This window comes from Rhinatrema bivittatum, chromosome 4 (genome assembly GCF_901001135.1).
Source record: "Rhinatrema bivittatum chromosome 4, aRhiBiv1.1, whole genome shotgun sequence".
Taxonomy (NCBI): Eukaryota; Metazoa; Chordata; class Amphibia; order Gymnophiona; family Rhinatrematidae; genus Rhinatrema; species Rhinatrema bivittatum.
Genome location: NC_042618.1, coordinates 200,995,987 through 201,013,953, shown reverse-complemented (window position 1 = coordinate 201,013,953; position 17,967 = coordinate 200,995,987). Strand labels below are relative to the sequence as shown.

Below are 17,967 nucleotides of genomic sequence, written 5' to 3'. Positions count from 1 at the left end.
AAGTTGACAGGAAGGGTCCTCACTGAAACAGGTTAACAACTGAGGGTGTCTGGCAGTGGGTCTGTCGGGGCTAGAGAAGCCACACACAGGAAATGGAAAGCTGCAAACCAAAAAAAAAAAAAGGAAGCTGTTTTCGGGAAGCTTGTTTAATAATAGTCTGTGGGCATGGGGAGGCAATAGGCTGTTCCTACCTGTGATATTCAGTTCTCTGACCAACTCACCAGTAAGGAGCATGACATTCAAATATGGGAGAAATAAAAGTCATACTGCTCCTTTAGTGTAAATGTAGGGCTTATTCTTCACTCAAGAGAGGAGGGGGTTTCCTAGCTTGTGACTCTGTCACGTAATGAGTTATAAGGATTCTCTCCCCTCATTCATGAACAGTAAGAATAAACTGAATAAGAAAGTATTGTGTCTATACTACCCTCCCCTCCTCACTATCACATTCAAGGATCTTTTGTTCTTATAAACAGGTCAGGAGCAAACAAATGGGTTTGTTAGAGGGGCGGGGGGGGGGGGGGGGGTTATTGTAGCAGAATTAGATTTCAGTACTACTGCCCTGCAGCACTTCCATGTAACCAATAATCATTCTAAGCAGGGGCCGCTGTGTACAGAATGCTGAATTAAACGAGGAAGAATGTATGTAGGGACAGGGAACGCGGGCAGGATACCAGTACCTGAGAATCTCTGGGGCCAGGACGGCCATGTCATCATGGAAAACATAAGGCGGATTACTGACGATCATATCCACTGGACCCCAGGGAAGCAGGCAACTAAGATCTGGAAAAGAGCCCAGATGTGAGAATCACCTGTACCATCATCCACTCCAAATATGATAGCAATGAGCCCACACGGCAAGTACCACAACCAACCCAACCTCCTTCTATGTACTTTCCAGCTAATGCTGAAACACAGCACCTGAGGCTACAGGACTCAGACAAGGCACTGGCTGGGGAAAGCAGGGGCAAATATGTTCATTTGTCAGTGCGAGCTACTGCCGACAGTCTGTCCTTGCATGCACTACAGCAGCAAAACCACTCAGTTCTGGCTGAAAATCAGTACATGGCTGCTCCCTGAAAGTTTGTGAGTGGAGGGAGGGGGAATTCTTAGTTTGGTTCAGAATGGTCCAGTTTTAGGTGCCTCTACTTTAAGCAATGCGCTATTTTTCCACTTGTTATTAACCATTTACTTAGCATTGAGTAACAAGAGGCAGAAGGAGATAAAGGGATATCCCCAGGATCAAAAGGATCAGTGGGAACCACTGTCCCAGGGCGCCGAAGTCCGGCTGCTCTGTGGTAGAGTCTTATTCCTGTTTCATTTCTGTCAGCCCCATATTATTCTCGACTTTTCATTTCCTGCTGTTTTTTTTTTCCCAATGCCTTCAACAAATATGGAAATGAAATAAATAAATAAATACCAGATGTAAATCTATTGTAACTGTTTTATATGCCATCATTCCATGTACGAATCACTAGTTCATTACGGTTTACAGGACACTCATAAATAAATGATAAATAGGTTTGACACTCATAGGAAAATGATGGGTTTTCTCTGGAAAATGGAAAAAAAAATACTATCTATCTATACATACATATACTGTACACACACACACATAGCAGCTGCCACCTGTTGAACATTCAATGGCAAATTTGTACCCCCCACAATGACCCCCATCACTTTCTCTTCCCCCAATTTGAACCCAGCAGTCTCATTCCTCCCCCCTTTCCCCCTCCTATTCCTCAAGCCCTGGGCATCCTTTGAATTCGAGCTGCCTGTCCCTCTGGTCCAGCTGGCATGCACTCTTTGCAAAGTGCACACTTTTGACAGCACACAGCACCCATCCGTGGGTCACAGCCACAATAGCACAACCAAGTGTAGTTCCTGACCGATGCTGCTGAATGCCATAATCTTATTATATAATCGTTTGCAGTACACTGCCTGCATTTATTGGTCTTAAGAAGAATCGCTTCTGCCTATCTGTTTGGCTGCTTTTCTTTCAACAAACATTATTTTTGATGGGCTAACGTAATGCTCCTTTCTGTCCTCTGATACTATCCACTGTTATGCCAAGGATTATAGGGCAAAAAAAACAAAGATATTTAAAAGGGGATGGGTAGTCATCTGAATGGTGGTCAGGTCAGGACTGAGTTGCACAGTGGACGCTGGGTGTGGACTCAGGTGCACACAGGAATGGATTTATACCCTGCCAACCTCCTCTTGCCCCTGTACAAGATGGCTGTGATTGTGAACCACAGCTGATGATGTAAAACAAGTGACTTACACTGCAGGGCAGCTGCCCAGAGGCACCGGCCTACTCTGCCTATTGGTAAATCTGCCCATGGTTGTACAGACTGTGCTGTGTGCACCTCAGGACTGGGGTGCACTCAGAACTGAAATGCAGAGTGAGTGTGTGATATGGCAAAGTTCAAACAGCACCTGCCTGTACTGTTTTTGACCCCTTTCACCTCTTTCCATGCCTGACTTTCTGAAGACATAAATATTAACCAGATTCACCCAGTTGAAGAAAGGAAACAAATACCAACCTCACTGTTTTTCCTTTCCAGGCCTCCCTGTACACACATGTTATCTCTAACCTCTAAGTACAAAGCAAACAATGTCAGCAGAGCCATCACAACTTCCTACAGATTACCAGGTACTGCAATTCCAGTGAACTCTGAGCTGAACTATGCTGTTGGAGATGTTGGACAATGTTCCAGCACAGGGCATTAGAATACAGCACTTCCTAATCTTTAGCAGATCCCTAGATAATGCAGCATTCAGTATATGTATTTCATATGTAGCTGACCTCTCAGTGCAGGGTGGGGAACAGATCTATAAGCAGCAAGGAAAATGCTTTGCAATACTAAATATCTGCTCTGATGCTTTCTGTTCTCAGTTGTTTTGTTACTAAAAATATTTGACTTCCATTTTAGTGGAAGACAGTGAATGATTGATACAAACCAGAAAGGAACAAGAAGTGAGAGATAGCGTACCCCCATCAAGAGATTAAAGTCTGGGTGGGAGCTAGAGAAACTTCAGGGCCTCTTCAATGGTAGGACCACTGAGGAGGTGCTGAGTTTCATGGAGTTAACAGCATTCTTCCCTTCATTAACACAGTAGCATAGTTTGGGCTTCCTGGGTTTGTTACATAGGCAGAATTCATAGACCCACCCCCCTCTCCCCTGGGGAAGTGGGGGGCAGAAGAGGGACTCATGATGATTGCTTAAAGGCGACACCTAGTGGTGAGATTCAGGGCCCATAATTGCAGGGTTCCAGAATGAGAGACCTGGTGCCCGGCTCCTGGCCAAAGAGCTGCCACTGCAATGATCAGAATATGCATGCTGGCAGAGATATTAAATGGGGGTAAAATCCTCTGGGTAGTGTGAATGGAGGCTCATGGTGCCAGATCCCAACCCTAGTTCTGATTGAGCTGTAAGTACAAAGGAGCAAGAGGAAATAGCCAGGCCAAAAAAAATAAATTATATAGTAACAACACAGTAGATGCCAGCAGAAAAAAGACCAATCGGCCTATCCAATCTGCTCAGTTATTCCTGTCCATAATGCAAGGATATATCCCACTTACCCGCCATAGATCATGACCCCTTGGAAGATATTACTCCCCATTCAGGAAAAAAAAAAAAAACTATTAAAAATCCAGGTCACTAGTGTTATTCTTCCTCACATATAAGCACCTTTCATTCTTTTATTCCTAGCTGAGAAAGGAAGATGGAGAGGGGAAAGGGAGGTTCAAATGTAAAGTACAACTGGGATACAGGCCTGCGGGGCTGATGCAATATAAACACACTAAAAACGGGTGCTCTAATTGAGTGCATGTATTGCAAATGCTAATGAACTGCCGCATTATAAAGGATGTGCATGGGGGAAATTGTGCATCCCTAGTGTGAACCTTGGCATCACAGGCCCATGAGACGTGGCTGTGTGCGGGCTAGGAAAACGGACGCTCAGTATAAGCATCCATTTTATCCTGCGGCAGCTAATTGACTGGCACATTATACACGCACAATATACACAGCCTGGAGCAGGTATATTGTGCATGTATATTGTGAGCACAGAATTTTTTTTTTTTTCAGGCAAGCATTTTTAATTTTGCGATGATACTAAGCAAGAGGAATCACAGAAAGCACAATTTTTTGTATTTTCGTTCAGCCCAATACTTGCTGTAAGGCTTAACGCCAGTTCCTGGGCTGGTGTTAAATTTGTGGTATTCACAAGGGTGCATTCGGCGAGCAGGGATTTTTTGCATCACGGGGTAGTAGCTAATAACCTCATTTACATGGATCCAAACAAGCTACGTGCTTGTTTGGATTCACGTCTTGGACACACTATTCCCCCTGACGCATTAGGCGCTAGTCTAGCGCGTCCAAACGCCCGTTAAGCGGTGCGCTGGCCTGAGCGCATGATATTGCATCAGCCTCTTGGAAGGATACAGCAGCTGAAGTGAATGAGGTCTGCGCTGAGAACTCTCTCTATGGCAGAGGCTGTTGTGAAATCGAGGCTGAGATGTAGGGAGATATACAAGAATGCCAGCAGTGGCAGCTCCAGAAAGGTCTGGAGGGGGGAGCACAGGCAGAACAGTGAATTTCAGGATCAGCAAACACCTAGTGCCTTTCCCTCCAACCAATCAAACTGGTCCAGCCAGACTGGGTTGGTGGGGGAGACAAGCTCCTTGTCAGGGGGGGGGGGGCCTCACCCTTCTACCCATTCTCCAAAACTGCCCTGAATGCAGGACTGTGATAAAAAGATGGAGGAGTATGAATTACATGTGTTTGGAGAAGGGGGGGTCATGGCAGGGGGACACAAAGATAGAGTTGTGAAAAAAGAAGATACTTTTCTACAATCTATAGAAATACAGCAGTAAGAATTAAGATTGAGAAGGAGTGGGAGCCAGAGTTCTGTTAAAACTATCAATTTTCACATGTTCACATACTCTGTGCTTGTTAAATATCTTTAGCTGACTGATGAGCCTTGTGGTCAAGCTTCATAGAAGAGATGATATTAAAATGTTTTGGACAATTTCAGGCTCATTACCAATTATTAGCCAGGTAGGCATGGGGGGTGCCAACTCTTACATCAGGGGTTGAGCAATAGGGATGGGATCTCTCCACTAGGATCTTTTGGGTACTTCCAAGTAATCTGGCTTGGCCAGTCTGAGACAGGATACTGGGTTCTATAGACCATTGCTCTGATTCAGCAGGGCACTTCTAATGTTCTTATATGATGCATAAAAACTTGAATCTCTAAGGTAGGAATAGCCAACTCTGGTCCACACGAACCACAAACAGGCCAGATTTCCAGGATATCCACAATGAATATGCATGAGATAGATTTGCTTGCTCTGCTTCATTGTATGCAAATCTGTCTCATGCTTATTTCATTATGAATATTTTGAAAACCAGGCCTGTTTGTGGCTCTTGAGGACTGGAGTTGACCACCCCTTCTCTAAGGTATCAGTAAAACAGAGGTGTCCAACTCAGGTTCTCGAAACTCATAGACCAGAATATGAATGAGAGAGATTTATGTACAACTGAGGCACTGTGTGTGCAAATCTCTCTCGAGCATATTCATTAGGAATATCTTGAAAACCCAATCATATTGCAGCGCAGTCCTCTAGGACCAGAGATGGACACCACTGCAATAGTGGGCGTGGCACACTTATGCCTGCCCACGCTGGGGAGTCTTAGTCAATTCCCTCTTGCGGCTGTGCAAATATGGCTGCCTTCTGTGAACTCACAGGTCTCAATTTTGCAAAATCCTCAAACCCTACAAAGGGTCAAACATGGAGATATTAGGCCTGTGCCATTTCTTCTTAGGCTACAGGGATGACATTTGATTCTGTCCTATGGGATTTACTCATGTGAGCAATGTTTTGCACACCTCTGAATTTCACAGAAATAATGACTTTAAGAAAAATATAACTATCCTGAATAGAATGCCACTTTCTCCTATTTATTTTTCTATAATATAAATCATAAGTGTTTAAGTTTTGGCTAAGGGAAAGCAAGTTTGCTTACTGTAAACTATGCTTTCTGAAGGTAGCAGGATGAATTAGATGTGGGGTGACATCATCTGGAGGCACCAAACAGGACTCAACACTCCAAGCTAGTAATGCTTTGAGCTCTACTGAGCTTGTGTGGGTTCCCGCATGAGTCTCTATATCAGAGCTAATCTAGCTATATAGTCTATTCTCCAGGGAGGTGGGTGGGTATTTCATGGCTAATTCATCCTGCTATCTATGGAAAACAGTTTATAATAAGCAAACTTCCTTTTTCTGTCAATAAGCTGAATTAGTCAGTACATGTGGAGAGACCCAAGCTGAGGGTTGCAGCGGAGCGTTTACTTAGTAAGCAACCCGGCCCTCACCATGAAGAGTGGACTACAGCAAGACCAGACTTTGCAAAACTGCTTGTACAAATTTACTGTCAGTCTTTGGAGGTTATCAAGAGTGTAGTGGGACGTAAAAGTATGAACAGAAAACAGTTGGGAGGTTTTTCGATGTGGCTCAGTTTGTTTCTTGTAAGATGCTAAAAGGCCCTTTTGCAGTCCAGAATATGTAGGGCTTTTTTTCCCTCATGCGTGTGGGGCCTCGGAAAGAAGGTAGGCAATACAATGAATGACTGATATGGAAAGCCGAGATAATCTTTGGGAGAAGCTTTGGGTGAATACGGAGAACCATTCTGTTGTAGAAGAATTGCATGTATGGATGATAGTGAACAAGAGATTGGCGGTCACTGACTCTACTAGCTGAAATCACTGCAATAAGGAACATCACCTTCCATGTCAAGTACTTTAGAGAAGCTCATTCCAGTGGCTCAAAAGGAGGCTTCATTAGTTGGGAAAGGACTATATTCAGGTCCCATTTAACAGGGGGTTTTTGTGCTGGCAGTCTGAGATGCTATAGGCCTTTCATGAAATAAGATATTATTAGCACATGGGTAGAGATTGGTTTGCTGTCTACTTGAATTTGGTAAACTGCTGTAGCTCTGAGGTGCATTCATATAGAAGAGGTGGCAAGGCTTGCATCTGAACAGTGGAGCAAGTATTTCATCAGATGCTTCAGCTCGCAGTAGAAAAGGGGTTCAAAGCATTTGGATACACCATTGGAAGCAGCTGTTCCACACACTAAGGCATAATTTCTCCTAGTGGAAGGTTTTGTAGAGGAGACTAGTATAGCCATAATTTCTGTAGCTAAGTGAAAATCCTTGATCACTGAGCGCTCAGCAACCAAGCTGTGAGGTGAAAGGCTGAAAGGTTGGGTTGGTACAAAGTCCTGTTTTCCTGTGTCAATAGCGCAGGGTTTGTTCCCAGATGTATGGGAGGACCGCTAGAAAGTTGTACGAGTTATGCATACCTATGGCATTGAAAAATGTTGTGTCAATTGCAAATTTGATAACCTTGCTAATTCCTCCCTTTTCTAGATAATTAATGAATACATAAATAGCAGTGGTCTGAAAGCAGATCCCTGGGCATGCTGCTGTTCACCTCTATCCATGGTAAAACTGTATATTTAGTCCTACTCTTTATTTTCCTTTCCTTTCACTAGTAACCAATAGAGATGTGCATCGCTTTTTGTGTTCGTGTCGTTCTTCGTTTTTCAGCCGCCATGGAAAATGTCATTTTTTATCGGTTCAGGTAGTTTTTTTTCGCAAAAAATTGATTTTTAGTTAGTGCGCGCTAACTCCCTGTTAGCGCGCACTAACAAAAACCGTTAGATTTTGTTACTTTTTGTTAGTGCACACTAACAGGAGTTAGCGTGCACTGACTCCCGTTAGTGTGCACTAATCGGAAAAACGAATTTTTCTGAAAAAACGGGAAAATCCTGATTTTTTTTCGGGCTCCCTGAAACATGCCGAATTGGACAATTTCGTTGCAATTTTCCAATTCGGAAAAAACGAATGCACATTTCTAGTAACCAATCACAAAATAGGACATCGCCTCCTATCCCAAGACTTTTCAATTTCCTGAGGAGTCTCTTTGTCAAACGCTTTCTGAAATGCATATATATACTTTATTGACTGATGTACCCTTATCCACATGCTTATTAATACTTTCAAAGAATTCTAATAGATTAGCAGCACAAGACTTCCCTTTGCTAATTCATGTTGGCTTTTCCCCATTAAATCATTTCTGTCCATATGCACAGTTTTGCCTGGCACTGACCTCAGGATCACTAATTTAGAGTTTTCCGAATCACCTCTAGAACCCTTTTTAAAAACTGCATTACACTGGCTTCCTACCAGCCCTCAGATACCTGGCAGATTTTAATGATTGCAGATTACAGCAGCAGGTCTGTAATTTCATATTTTAGTTCTTTCAGAACTCTGAGGTGAATACCATCAAATTCTGGTGATTTGCTGCTATTTAGCTTATCAATTTGCTCTACTATGCCTTTCAGTTGCAGAGGGATTTGTTTCAGTTCCTCCAAAACATCACCTAAAAGGAATGGCTCTGGCGTGGGTAATCTCCCACAACATCCTCTTTAGTAAAGGCCGAAGTGAAAAATTAATTTAGTTTTTCTGCTTCCAAGACTTTTAACCCTTGCAACTGCTCCTTTTAGTTTCCTTCCTCATTTTATCCTAGTCTCCCTTAGTAAAGTTAAATGCCACAGCAATTAGTTTCACTTATTCTCCCTCCAGTCATTATGCCAAATTTGATTGTGTTAAGATCTCTATTGTCAACAGGCTCCACACTGTTACCAGATGCTGTGTTCCACTGAGAACTAGATTATAAAGCAGGTTCCCCTCCGGTCAGTTCCAGGTCGAACCTCTCCACAAAGCGGTCATTTATGGCACCTAGCAACTTTACCTCCCAAACATGCCCTGAATTAGACATTTACCCAATCAATACTGGGGTAACTGAAATCTGCCATTATTGCCGTGTTCCCATTTTCATAGCCTGTCTAACCTTTTAGTATTTCACAGTCTGTTTCATCATCTTGGTCAGATGGCTAGCAATAAAAGCCCCACTGCTATGCTCTTCCCAGTCAACACACACAGTTTTTTTCTCTAGAGATTCCAAAGTGCAGTTTGTTTCTTGCAGCAATTGTATCCTATTTGAGTCTGTCATCCTTAACATATAGTGGCAGCCCACCACCAATCTGATCCGCCCTTTCAGATCCTACCTATACAAAGTTTGCCTTTAGAAAGTGCTGTCAACCACTATCAACCTCCCACAGTCAAGACCATGAATCAAAATTCATTCCAAATCACAAAATCATGAAAGTAAATAAACATGGAAGTTACTGGATAAGATATCATGCCGGAGAATCGTGATCCTGTTCTGGAGCTGTAACCTAGAGAGAAGGAAGGAAGCGTGATCAACAGAAATCTCATATTACAGGAGGGGTGAACTCAAAAACCCCACGGATGCACACAGCAATCAACAACTATAAAAAATCTTCCAAAATATGCAGCATTACGTATGGTGTTCACTCTTTCAGCATTGGTGGTATAGTGGTGAGCATAACTGCCTCCCAAGCATTTGACCTGGATTCAATTCCTGGCCTAAGGTTTGACTTTATATTTTGTTTCTATTGAATTCTAGAAAGCATGGGATAAATAGAGGGGATCTCTAAGGAAGTAAAGGGGATTATAATGCTAAATTAATTGGGTGGATGGGCTTGTATGGTCTTTTTCTGCCGCCATGTTTCTAAGTTATTAAGAGCTTTACGGTGAACATTCCCATGGCTGGGTTAGCCATGATAAAATATCCTACTACAATATTCTACAAAGACAATTTACATAATTTTTAAAAATGTGATGAAAGAATGATCTTATAGGCTTCCTAAGTTAGAGTTTCATGCTCCCTTTCTTTGCCTTATTCAAATCCAGTCTTAAAATCCACTTTTTAAAAAATATATTAGCAAAGGTCCATATATAGAGCAAAAAGTTAAGATCAAAATTTTAAACATAAAGACCAAATTCTTCTCCCATTCCCAATTACATCATCATCAAAGCTGTCATAAACATATCAAAAAGGAACAAAATCATCTTGCGTTGCAAACGTTCGACATTTTTTTCCCCAAAAGTTTCAAAAAGTTAAGTCATCTTATAATAGTCACTCCATATCATCAAACACTACATTTATCACTCACCACGATAAGTTATTTTAGTTGGACAGCAGAAGGTAAAAACACAACATATGGTTTCCGTTATCTTGTAAAACAGCATCTGTGACCTTACAGATTTCAGCACTGAAATCTAAATTTGAATTTAATATACTGCCCGAAAACACAGAATTGGTGGCAGAGAAGGACCAAATGGTCCATCCAGTCCGCTCGGCAAGCTTCTTAGGGTAGCATCTGCCGTGCCATGCAGGTTACCCCCATGTTTCTCTTAAGGGTAGCAATTGCCGGTCCATGCAGTTATCCCCAAGCCTTACGATAACCCATAAAGATTTACGCCTAGCAACATTTTTACTGGGTGATGAGCCTCCCTGAAAATTCAGTCAGGGCTGCTTGACGTGCATTGCTTATGGACTTGGCCGTAGAAGCAGCCCTGTGTTTTTTCCTTTATGTCTGCGCATCAGTATCCAAGACTGTAAAAAAGTCAGGGCTCCTGTTGGTTGTCTCTGAATCCAATTTTTCTTTTCTGCCACCCTCCTCAAAAAAAAAAACCCCAAACAAACTTATCCAGGCAGTTTACAATCATAAAACATAAATAATAAAATAAAATACAGTACACCTGCTTTCCATATAACAATGCCAGGCTCCTGCTTGTCTAACCACTTAGTCAAAATACACCTTTTAACTATCAAACATACCTTGATCAAAAGTATTTTATTATACTTTGCCAATGAATATGGTATCTTGTAAATGGCCGAGTATACAGAAAGCTATTGTCATCAGGATTGCTTTACCAGTAGCAACAGCCATGATGTGCCCCACAGCTTCCCAAAAATGCTGTACATTACTGCATTCCTAGAAACAATGCGCTAAGATAGAGCGATCTTTACATTTTAACCATTTCCCACTAATCAATATTCCTGATCTAGGTAAGAAAAATAGTTTCTATGCAAATTTCTCAGCTGGAGTTCCCTGAGAATTGACATTCTCAGTGACTTTTAAGGAATTCTGATCTGAGATGTCCAAGCTAGATGGGGGGGAACAGAGAAATGATAAGTGATACACATCACTGCCTCCATCCTTTAGCTTTCTGCCCTTACCTAGTCATTATCTTCTCTTCCATCTTTGCAGATACTAGGTTTTTGTGTGTGTGTGGGGGTGGGGGGGGAGGAGGAGAGAGGGAGGAGAGAAACAGTTCTGTGGGTCACTTCACATGGCCTATGTTCCCCCCCCCCCCCCCCCCCCCCCCCCCCCCCAGTTTGCTAATTTCAGGAACTGTAAGCAGTGGCGCCAGTCTTCAGTGCTTAACTTTTGGCTACTTCCCATTCAAGTACAAATCATCACATTCATTCAACTCGGGTTTGCAACAGTGTAAAAGTGATTGAAGAATGCTACCCTTGTGGTTTTAAAAGACCACACCAGGGAATGTAACCATTAGTAGGGGAGAGGAGTTTGCTGGGGAAGGTAATAATCCAGGGGAAGGGGGGGCGAAGAAATAAAAAAACACAGGTTTCCTATAGCTAGGAAGCTGACATGGGGAGTGATGTTACAAGCACAAAAATATGGCAAGAACCGTACATCGCCACAGATCCAGTCACAATCCCCACCCTTTTCTTATATGTATTTTCTGGGTTTTTAGATTGTCCTAAGCACATTTTCAAGGGCCCTCCCAGCAAAATGTAAGGTTCTGAACCTAAAAGAGGACTCACTTCCATTGAGCAGTAAAGATAGTATCCTGGATACATCCTTTTTATACCCAAAAATCAGATGTAAGGTCTTTGGCCTTTTAGCTGAAGGCAAGAAGCTGTATGATATCAAGGTTGATGTCCTGCCACCTGATCCCTTTGTGAATATGAAACCATTTGAACTCTGACTATACTGGGAGGATTAAACTGACCATTAAAGAAATAAAAATCTTTGGTATATATATAACAGGGTGTGTGTGGCTGTGCATGTGTGTGTGTGAGAGAGAGAAAGAGAGTGTGAGTGTGTCTGTGTGTGTGTGCTTCCTACCCAGAAGCACTTAGGAGCCGTATTTGGTTCTGACACCCATTGGGCACAGAGGAGAGAGATGTGGCGAAATGTCTGGGTATTAAAGAGACACTCTAGGAAACAGCAACAACATGGCAGGTTACTGTGGGGTACAATATTACCTGTGGTAGTGAAGTAACCATTAGGGATGTGAATCGTTTTTTGACGATTTAAAATATCGTCCGATATATTTTAAATCGTCAAAAATCTTTAGGGCCATGATACAATACCAATTCCCCCGATTTATCGTCAAAAAATCGTAAATCGGGGGAAGGGGGAGGGCAGGAAAACCGGCACACTAAAACCCCCTAAAACCCACCCCCGACCCTTTAAATTAAATCCCCCACCCTCCCGAACCCCCCCCAAATGCCTTAAATTACCTGGGGGTCCAGCGGCGGTCCGGAACGGCCTCCTGCAATTGAATTGTGTTGTCTTCAGCCGGCGCCATTTTTCAAAATGGCGGCGCAAAATGGCGGCGGCCATAGACCAACACGATTCGACTGCAGGAGGTCGTTCCGGACCCCTGCTGGACTTTTGGCAAGTCTTGTGGGGTCAGGAGGCCCCCCCAAGCTGGCCAAAAGTCCCTGGGGGTCCAGCGGGGGTCCGGAAAACGATCTCCTGCCGCGAATCGTTTTCCATACGGAAAATGGCGCCGGCAGGAGATCGACTGCAGGAGGTCGTTCAGCGGCGGTCCGGAACCCCCGCTGAATACAACACAATTCAATTGCAGGAGGCCGTTCCGGACCGCTGCCGTTCCGGACCGCCGCTGGACCCCCAGGTAATTTAAGGCATTTGGGAGGGTTCGGGAGGGTGGGGGATTTAATTTAAAGGGTCGGGGGTGGGTTTTAGGGGGTTTTAGTGTGCCGGCTCACGATTTTCACGATACTTCAAACACCCAAACGGCAACAATATGATTCCCTCCCCCTCCCGCCGAAATCGATTGTTAAGACGATCGAGGACACGATTCACATCTCTGGTAACCATAAATAATGCATACTCAAGGATGCTGAGGTGCCACTGTGGTACACCAGAGGGTGAAACGCCCAAAGGTGCAGGAATGACACCATGGGTAAAGAAAGACATCCAAGCCACTTTGGGATGTGCTACAATGTTGGTATCAGACCCAAGACTGAGGGACATGAGTGCACTTGTGCGCCTGGATTCTGCTCCTACCTCCTGGCATTGTCCCCGGTTAGACTCACGGCAGCTTCCTCTTTGTCCACAGCCATAACATAACTCTGGAAAGAAAAAGGCAGAGATCAGAGAAGACAGCGGGTGTCAGGACAGCATCATTATGTGGTCACTATCCCTGCTGTAGCACTGATGGGCAGGACCAGCCTCATGAAACCGGTCTTCTTGCTCTCAGGGCAGCAGATATTAGAAACATGGACCACAACCAAGTGGATTAATTTGCGGTCCTTGCTGTTTGCTACATTTTTGTCCTTTTCCCTTTTCTTTGGAATTAATGTAATTTTCATTTTTTGAGGCACGTTTCATATTTTGTATACTGGATCCTCCAAAATGCTGCTCAGATACTTTGACAGATTTAATGGCTCAGTTTAAAGATTTGCCGAGGTGAGGGGAGGAAAAAAGCTGCAAAATTTCTCACAGGAAAAATTGTGAATATTTTGAATGTGCCAACTTTAAGGCTTGCACACCAATCTACCACTTTAAAATCACTGAGGTCCATATTCAGACAGTCTGGAGAGCAAAATTAGCTGGATAAACTTAACTGGTTACCTTTGGAGACATATTCAACAGTGCAGCCGCACGACTGAATATAGCCAGCTAACTTTAGGACAGCTCTTTGACTCGACCAGACTTAGCTGGCTAAATCATCCAGCTAATGCTGAATATTGGAGCTAGCCGGTTAACTTAGCTGGCTAACTCAACTCCTCCCAGTTACGCCCCTGGACTGCCCCTAATCTATCCAGCTAAATTCTAGCCACCTAATTTATGAGCCGGCTAGAATTTAGATGGATAAAAGCTGAATACAGTCAGGTAAACCATTTAGATGGATAACTATTACATTATCCATCTAAATGTTTTTTTTTAACATGGACCTCATCGTATCTTTGAAAATTGTAAACAATATTCTCCAAAAATGATGCAAAACATGTGACTTGCAGAGTTTTGAATCATTCAAGCCTTGATTAAAGCAGAAATTTGGTCTGTGACAAAAGGTAGTGTATAAAAACCCTGTGCATGCTAATTATTACAATTTATCTTTTCTGTGGTGCTACTAACAATTTCAGAGCCTCGGCCTATCCCTACAAACAGGCTCCAGGCCCCCTTAAACTCTGAGAAAGCGAGAGAGATTCTGGCCCGAAGCAACGAAATTCAAGAGAAATTCTGGAAGAAACTAATGCAAGTAAATCCCCACAATCTGAAAGAAAACGTCTCAGCTTCCTGGTGGCCTTTCCCATGTGAGCAGATGGTGAAAAGTAAACGTATTCCAGATAACCGAAAAAGAACAGTGTGCAGGAACTGCAGCCCCTGCAGAGTCACACTGGGCTCAGGAAAGAAAGACAGGATCTTCTGTAGCTCGTCTGCAAACCCAAAATTGCCAAAGAAAGCTGAAGGGAGGGAGGTGACAGAGAAGAAGGGGGAAAGGAGGAGGGAGGAGAGAGAAGGAGTGACAGATATGATTTAGAGGTACAGAGCAAGGAAAGTTTGCAGATGATATGAAAGCTTGAAAGAGCAGGCATAACAGAGGTACAGGCAGTGACAGATTTTGTCTGCTGCCACACCTAGGCACTGATTCAGGGCTGGTTCCAGGCTGCTCTCACCCTTCACCCTACCACCCCACCTCAGCAAATCTGTGAGTGGCAGGAATTAACAGGCCTTGTTTCCCAGCAGGAAATTTAAGGCCCACGCTCACTGTGCTGCGAGGATCACCGCTGGAGCTGAGGTTAGTGGATTCAGTAGCAGGAGGGGACATCTCCAGAAGCCTGGGAGGCAATGGCGGCAACATGGGGAGGTGCTTTTGGAGGTCTGGGACAGGACTGCAGGAGACAGGACATTTTCTGCCCCTCCCCCCCATTTTTTTTCCCCCCTAGGTACAAGGCCCTGTAGGTCGGTGCATAAATCCAGGCTTGCAAAAAGGAACAATGTGATACAAACATTCATATATCTGGCATACTTCAACAAAAATACCAGAAGGTAGCATGCTCCATGAACAAAAAACTGAACAACAAAGACTCATTATATGTAACTAAAGGGCAGGAAGCTCACAAGAAATTTGAGAAAATACTTTTTTTATGGAAACAGTAGTGGTAGTGGTGGTAGGAGTGGAGATGGCAGGAACCAAGAGAGTTCAAGCATGCATGTGACAAACTAAGGCATCTTAGAGGTGGGAGGGGAGAAGACCGCAGAGAAGCAAAGACCTGTGAAAGAACCGAAGGAAGGCAGAAATGTTATGTTTGCTTTATTTATGGATGTTATTTGTTGGAATCAGCTTTGAAACACAGTACAGGATTTTGCAGAATAGACTGGTAATAATTAAATAAATAAAATGGTTAGACCGTGAGGACAAAGTGAGCATTTTCTGCTGACATCATCTATGTTTCTGTGGTGCAATGAGCAAGCAATTTTTCTACACGGCAGGAGGCCCAAAACCTTGGGGGAAATTTTCTTAGGTCCATCTTTCCTGGGGTCAAAGAGACTCCTCAATAAAACAGATGCCAGCTCTAGGGGGGTGGAAATCGATGACTGCTCACAAGGGCTCCCTTCTAGCTGATTCAGAGCTTCCCTCGCCTAGGTCGCTGGACTAAATGCTCTGTGGTCAGGATCGGCTCTAGGCAGACTGACGCTCTCTGTGAAAACCGAAATTGGCCCCTCCACTCCCTGGCGACAGCTTTGGTACAGGACTTCCTCCCTTCAGCGGTGGCTCCAGCAGAATAATCTCGTCTCTCCACCCCCCCCCCCACCCCCACATACTTCCCTCACCTTCTGTCCAGCACAGGCATGACCACTGCCTTGCTCTCTTGCCCAGCACTCCCCTCTCCCCCAAGCATCCTCTTTTCTCTCTCTTTCCTGCCCAGAAGCATCCCCCTTCTTTTTCTTGCCTCCCCTCTTCCTTTCTGCAGGCCGAGTCTTCATCTACAACCACAGATAGAAGCCTCCTTCCTGCCCAGTGTTCCTGAGACTCCTGCTTGCACACATCATATGGAAAGGTGAGAGGGAGAGGCACCCTGTGCAGCCCCCCCCCTCCCCCAGCCCTGCTTGTAGTTACGAGAAGGAAGGCGGGCTGAGGTGAAGACGGCTTTTGAGAGGCCTGTCATCAGGTGCCAGGGGACAACTGAAGGAGGTCCAATTACCTTTGGTAATTTCTTCAGTAAGCTCAGGGATATGGCTCCAGAGCCGCAGCCAACCTCAAGGATGATAGGGTACTGAGAAGCTGCCGCCGCCGCCGAGTCTCTGTGCTCTACTCCTCCAGGTGTCACCTTCCTCTGACACTCTTCCACCATCAATGCCACCAGCTCCTTCAGAAATACAGAGAATATTTCCTGTGTAATATGCATGGATACGTATCTTTTGCTATGGCTGTGCACTGGGCCACCAGTGATAGGTTCTAAACAAATCACTCTTCATTGTACATACTCCAGGATTACAAATTTCAAGTCAGTGTTCATTGATCTGCTGATTGAACTCCTTTTTTTTTTTTCTGCCCACTTAGGAAATTCATGCTGTGTCCCTTCCTACTACTGATGTCACCAGCCAATAATTTGCTTGTGGATTGCCTGAAGTGCATTCAGCAGAGAAAACAGACAGAGACATAATTTGCGTGTCAAACTGACTTTAATTTGGGCACTAGGTAAACATGACACACAGCAGCCATACAAACAGGTGCTGGAAAGAGAAAACATCAATATTTCTGTATCACTGGAGATGGAGGAAAAAAAAAAACTGCAGAGTTGATTCGATGAGCCAAACCCAGGATCAAGCCTTGGGCTTGACTCCTGCTCCCTGGGCCAGTTGGAGAGGGGATAATGTGAAAGCAGCGTTCACAGCCACCGCAGAGCAGCTGCACATATTGTTGGCTTCAGAATACTCTTGTGCTGGGTTAATAAATGAGATATAAATGGCAGTAGGTTGACCACTGACATTATGGCTGGGGAGAGGAACCTAATCAGCAGGGGGGAAAAATCCTAGTAGCCATGAAGGGAGGCCCAATGCTTTCAGCCTTGGTTCCCCACCATCTCTGCCATTAATGGCAACCAGGGGTGTAGCCAGAACTGCATTTTTGTTGGGGGGAGCCCAAGGTTAACAGGGGTGACACTATGGCCAGCCCCCACCCCCACATTTATTCCAATCTATGTGGATCTTCATGGCAGTTGGTACAAAACCCTTTTGAATTCCGGTCAGCACTCTATCTCCTCCTGTCTCTTTTCCCTCTCCCTGCTCCGACTCTGCTGTTTCTCACCCTCCCTCTGTGTTTAATGTAGCTGCTTTATGCAAGGGTTAATCTCTCAGGCTGCTGAAGAGTAATTAGGTTAGCCAGCTAAATGAATGTTTGGTCACTTATCCGGCTAAACTCTAGCCGGCTAATAAGATAAGCTGGCCAGAATTTAGCCGGCTAAGTTAGGGGTGTTCCAGAGGCGTAACTGGGAGGAGTTGAGTTAGCCGCATAACTTAAGACAGTTAGGTTTGGTCGGGCCAAAGTTCTGTCATAAATTTATCCGGCTAACCTGCTATCTGGACTGTGTCTGAATATGGACCTCTATGTGTCCTAGCCCATGGGCAGTGCGGTTTCCCATTCAAGATAAGCCTCCTTAAAGACGCAGGAGATCACGGACCAGCAAGGAGTCCAATGCCTCCGGACCTCTGCTACTCTTTTAAGGAGCTGACTCAGA

The 17,967-nt window shown here is 44.3% G+C and overlaps 1 protein-coding gene across 3 annotated transcripts in view; it reads right to left on the bottom strand.

Annotated features, from left to right (window-relative positions):
* The window catches only part of HEMK1 (HemK methyltransferase family member 1), a 78,549-nt gene that overhangs the window by 23,848 nt on the left and 36,734 nt on the right, over positions 1-17,967 (bottom strand). For all 3 annotated transcript variants that reach the window (XM_029599535.1, XM_029599536.1, XM_029599537.1), the window contains 4 exons: positions 16,432-16,596; positions 13,286-13,350; positions 9,261-9,310; positions 678-780 (listed from right to left, as the gene is read on the bottom strand). In XM_029599535.1, coding sequence (XP_029455395.1) covers positions 678-780; positions 9,261-9,310; positions 13,286-13,350; positions 16,432-16,596 — 383 coding nt within the window. The remainder of the gene's footprint in view (positions 1-677; positions 781-9,260; positions 9,311-13,285; positions 13,351-16,431; positions 16,597-17,967) is intronic.